The sequence below is a fragment of the Panulirus ornatus genome, unplaced genomic scaffold (genome assembly GCF_036320965.1).
Source record: "Panulirus ornatus isolate Po-2019 unplaced genomic scaffold, ASM3632096v1 CTG_3964_pilon, whole genome shotgun sequence".
Lineage (NCBI taxonomy): Eukaryota > Metazoa > Arthropoda > Malacostraca > Decapoda > Palinuridae > Panulirus > Panulirus ornatus.
In genome coordinates, this window is record NW_027264619.1 from 18,132 (window position 1) to 23,836 (window position 5,705).

General features: G+C 40.5%; 1 protein-coding gene across 1 annotated transcript; it reads right to left on the reverse strand.

Moving 5' to 3' along the window:
- Positions 1 to 3,196: 3,196 nt before the first annotated feature.
- On the reverse strand, positions 3,197 to 3,593 carry LOC139748466 (ribose-5-phosphate isomerase-like; the record flags this gene model as incomplete). Its single annotated transcript, XM_071661549.1, has 1 exon — positions 3,197 to 3,593. A coding segment is annotated over one exon (397 nt), but the record flags the coding sequence as incomplete, so codon positions are not given.
- Positions 3,594 to 5,705: the final 2,112 nt, after the last annotated feature.

The window sequence follows — 5,705 nt, forward strand, 5'->3', positions numbered from 1 at the left end:
TGGGGATAGGGGAGAAAGAATACTTCCCACGTATTCCCTGCGTGTCGTAGAAGGTGACTAAAACGGAAGGGAGCGGGGGGCTGGAAATCCTCCCCTCTCGTTTTTCTTTTTTTTTTTTTCCAAAAGAAGGAACAGAGAAGGGGGTCAGGTGAGGATATTCCCTCAAAGGCCCAGTCCTCTGTTCTTAACGCTACCTCGCTATCGCGGGAAATGGCGAATAGTATGAAAAAAAAAAAATATATATATATATATATATATATATATATATATATATATATATATATATATATATATATATATATATATATATATATATATTTTGCTTTGTCGCTGTCTCCCGCGTTTGCGAGGTAGCGCAAGGAAACAGACGAAAGAAATGGCCCAACCCACCCCCATACACATGAATATACATACGTCCACACACGCAAATATACATACCTACACAGCTTTCCATGGTTTACCCCAGACGCTTCACATGCCTTGATTCAATCCACTGACAGCACGTCAACCCCGGTATACCACATCGCTCCAATTCACTCTATTCCTTGCACTCCTTTCACCCTCCTGCATGTTCAGGCCCCGATCACACAAAATCTTTTTCACTCCATCTTTCCACCTCCAATTTGGTCTCCCTCTTCTCCTCGTTCCCTCCACCTCCGACACATATATCCTCTTGGTTGATCTTTCCTCACTCATTCTCTCAATGTGCCCAAACCATTTCAAAACACCCTCTTCTGCTCTCTCAACCACGCTCTTTTTATTTCCACACATCTCTCTTACCCTTACGTTACTTACTCGATCAAACCACCTCACACCACACATTGTCCTCAAACATCTCATTTCCAGCACATTCATCCTCCGGCGCACAACTCCATCCATAGCCCACGCCGCGCAACCATACAACATTGTTGGAACCACTATTCCTTCAAACATATCCATTTATGCTTTCCGAGATAATGTTCTCGACTTCCACACATTCTTCAAGGCTCCCAGAATGTGTGGATCAGGTGTTTGCTTTGAACAATGTATGTGAGAAATACTTAGAAAAGCAAATGGATTTTTATGTAGCATTTATGGATCTGGAGAAAGAATATGATAGAGCTGATAGAGATGCTCTGTGGAAGGTATTAAGAATATATGGTGTGGGAGGCAAGTTGTTAGAAGCAGTGAAAAGTTTTTATCGAGGATGTAAGGCATGTGTACGTGTAGGAAGAGAGGAAAGTGATTGGTTCTCAGTGAATGTAGGTTTGCGGCAGTGGTGTGTGATGTCTCCATGGTTGTTTAATCTGTTTATGGATGGGGTTGTTAGGGAGGTGAATGCAAGAGTTTTGGAAATAGGGGCAAGTATGAAGTCTGTTGGGGATGAGAGAGCTTGGGAAGTGAGTCAGTTGTTGTTCGCTGATGATACAGCGCTGGTGGCTGATTCATGTGAGAAACTGCAGAAGCTGGTGACTGAGTTTGGTAAAGTGTGTGAAAGAAGAAAGTTAAGAGTAAATGTGAATAAGAGCAAGGTTATTAGGTACATTAGGGTTGAGGGTCAAGTCAATTGGGAGGTGAGTTTGAATGGAGAAAAACTGGAGGAAGTGAAGTGTTTTAGATATCTGGAAGTGGATCTGGCAGCGGATGGAACCATGGAAGCGGAAGTGGATCATAGGGTCGGGGAGGGGGCGAAAATTCTGGGAGCCTTGAAGAATGTGTGGAAGTCGAGAACATTATCTCGGAAAGCATAAATGGGTATGTTTGAAGGAATAGTGGTTCCAACAATGTTGTATGGTTGCGCGGCGTGGGCTATGGATGGAGTTGTGCGCCGGAGGATGAATGTGCTGGAAATGAGATGTTTGAGGACAATGTGTGGTGTGAGGTGGTTTGATCGAGTAAGTAACGTAAGGGTAAGAGAGATGTGTGGAAATAAAAAGAGCGTGGTTGAGAGAGCAGAAGAGGGTGTTTTGAAATGGTTTGGGCACATGGAGAGAATGAGTGAGGAAAGATCAACCAAGAGGATATATGTGTCGGAGGTGGAGGGAACGAGGAGAAGAGGGAGACCAAATTGGAGGTGGAAAGATGGAGTGAAAAAGATTTTGTGTGATCGGGGCCTGAACATGCAGGAGGGTGAAAGGAGGGCAAGGAATAGAGTGAATTGGAGCGATGTGGTATACCGGGGTTGACGTGCTGTCAGTGGATTGAATCAAGGCATGTGAAGCGTCTGGGGTAAACCATGGAAAGCTGTGTAGGCATGTATATTTGCGTGTGTGGACGTATGTATATTCATGTGTTTGGGGGTGGGTTGGGCCATTTCTTTCGTCTGTTTCCTTGCGCTACCTCGCAAACGCGGGAGACAGCGACAAAGCAAAATATATATATATATATATATATATATATATATATATATATATATATATATTTTTTTTTTTTTTCATACTATTCGCCATTTCCCGCGATAGCGAGGTAGCGTTAAGAACAGAGGACTGGGCCTTTGAGGGAATATCCTCACCTGACCCCCTTCTCTGTTCCTTCTTTTGGAAAAAAAAAAAAAGAAAAACGAGAGGGGAGGATTTCCAGCCCCCCCGCTCCCTTCCGTTTTAGTCACCTTCTACGACACGCAGGGAATACGTGGGAAGTATTCTTTCTCCCCTATCCCCAGGGATATATATATATATATATATATATATATATATATATATATATATAAAATGCTGATAACCACAAAGAAAATGAAACATGATAAGTTCCCAAGTGCACCCTCGTGTAATGATCACATCATCAGGAGAGATACAAGAATGAGAAAGATGTATAAGTCAATTGATATACAAGGAAGAGATGTACATCAAATGACTGTTCTACATCCATCTCATCCTTGTATCCCCTGATGATGTGATCATTACAAGGAAGTCCATTTGAGAACTTACTGTGTTTCATTTTTGTCGTGGTTGTAAGAATGTGCTAGATCATGCCCACTACTGTGACCTCTAGCTGTCATTTGTAATGCACTAAAACTACAGCTCCCTATCCACAATCAGGCCCCACAGACCTTTCCAAGGTTAATCCTGGACATTTCACAAGCTCTGGTTCAGTCCACTGACAACAGTACATGTATTATCAATTATATATAAAAGTTATATGTGACCAAATGAGGCTGCTGTTCATGTTCCTGATGCTACCTTGCTATGGCAGGAGAAGCAATTAGGTGCAAAAATAATCAACCATGGGTATACACATTCCAACCCAAAACAGAGATGCAATACACCTGCCGGAAAACAGCTTTGCCTCCAAGTTCCATCTCAATTTTCAGTTGAACAGTGCGATAGGCCATTGGGACAACCTCAATTGGAATTCCCTTGGTCCACTGCTCTCCAAGTACTTTCGAGTCCTTCCAGTAATCAGCAACAACCACAAAAAGCTTAGCTGCAGCTGCAACTATTTTTTCTTGAAGATGGCATCCTCCACCACCCTTGATAAGTACTAGTTTTGCATCCACTTCATCTGCACCATCAATTGCTACATCCAACTGTGGTGTGATTTCCAGATCAGATAGTTCTAAGTCATGATTGATTATCAACTGTCGTGCTTGGAAAGAAGTGAATGTCTCGCTATCCCTGGGGATAGGGGAGAAAGAATACTTCCCACGTATTCCCTGCGTGTCGTAGAAGGCGACTAAAAGGGAAGGGAGCGGGTGGCTGGAAATCCTTCCCTCTCATCTTTTTTTTTTTTTTTAATTTTCCAAAAGAAGGAACAGAGAAGGGGGCCAAGTGAGGATAATCCCTCAAAGGCCCAGTCCTCTGTTCTTAACGCTACCTCGCTAATGCGGGAAATGGCGAATAGTATGAAAGAAAGAAAGATCTCGCTTTTTAAACCAGGCAATCCCAATCACAAGTCCTTTTTCAGCACATAACTCTACAAACTCTTCACCATTTCCATTTACAACACTGAACACCCCATGTATACCAATTATTCCCTCAACTGCCACATTACTCACCTTTGCATTCAAATCACCCATCAGTATAACTCGGTCCCGTGCATCAAAACCACTAACACACTCACTCAGCTGCTCCAAAAACACTTTCCTGTCATGATCTTTCTTCTCATGCCCAGGTGCATATGCACCAATAATCACCCATCTCTCTCCATCAACTTTCAGTTTTACCCATATTAATCGAGAATTTACTTTCTTACATTCTGTCACATACTCCCACAACTCCTGTTTCAGGAGTACTGCTACTCCTTCCCTTGCTCTTGTCCTCTCACTAACCCCTGACTTTACTCCGAAGACATTCCCAAACTACTCTTCCCCTTTACCCTTGAGCTTCGTTTCACTCAGAGCCAAAACATCCAGGTTCCTTTCCTCAAACATACTACCTATCTCTCCTTTTATCACATCTTGGTTACATCCACACACATTTAGACACCCCAATGTGAGTCTACGAGGAGGATGAGCACTCCCCGCGTGACTCCGTCTGTTTCCCATTTTTTAGAAAGTTGTAATACAAGGAGGGGAGGATTTCTGGCCCCCTTCTCCCGTCCCCTCTAGTCGCCTTCTACGACACGTGAGGAATGCGTGGGAAGTATTCTTTCACCCCTATCCCCAGGGATAATATATATATATATATATATATATATATATATATATATATATATATATATATATATATATATATATATATATATTATCCCTGGGGATAGGGGATTAAGAATACTTTTCACGTATTCCCTGCGTGTCGTAGAAGGCGACTAAAAGGGGAGGGAGCGGGGGGCTGGAAATCCTCCCCTCTCGTTTTTTTTTTTTTTTTTTTTTTTTTTTTTTTCAATTTTCCAAAAGAAGGAACAGAGAATTGGGCCAGGTGAGGGTATTCCCTCAAAGGCCCAGTCCTCTGTTCTTAACGCTACCTCGCTAATGCGGGAAATGGCGAATAGTTTGAAAGAAAGAAAGATATATATATATATATATATATATATATATATATATATATATATATATATATATATATATATATATATATATATATATATATATATACACACATACACACACATATATACACACATACACACACATACACACACACACATATATATATATATATATATATATATATATATATATATATATATATATATATATATATATATATATATATATACATATGAAAAATGTAAGAAATGATTCAGAAAACTGAAACTTCTAGCTTGAAATGAAATGAAAAATGAATGTCATATAATGGTTCAACCTCTGGCTGTGGGAAAGGGAAATGCATAAATTTATTTACACAAACGTCAATAGTAGTTTTCATCAATTTAACCACTGTCTCATACTGCCTGGTCCACTTCTCTTATCATGAAACTGGAAAATTGGCTTATAATGTTTCTCAATTGTCTTCATTACACAAAGTACAACCATATCTTGGATACATGAGGGTAGGTAGTTGGTCATCCGCCATGATAAAGCCTTGACAGACTAAAAGTTTATCTGGACCTCAACTTTTCCAGTACATTCATGAAAAACACCTTTTTGCTTTCCATCTCTATCACTTTGAAAAATGCTCCATTTGTTCACATTTCAATGAAAGAATAAGCTTCAATGTTTAAGCTACATTCTTTTCCAATTTCACTATTTTCTTGTCAGAGCACCATGTATGAACACTATCACTGTAGTAACACAACTATAAACATTTACTTCCCCTTTAAAAGTTCTGTGGAAGTCTGTCTCGATA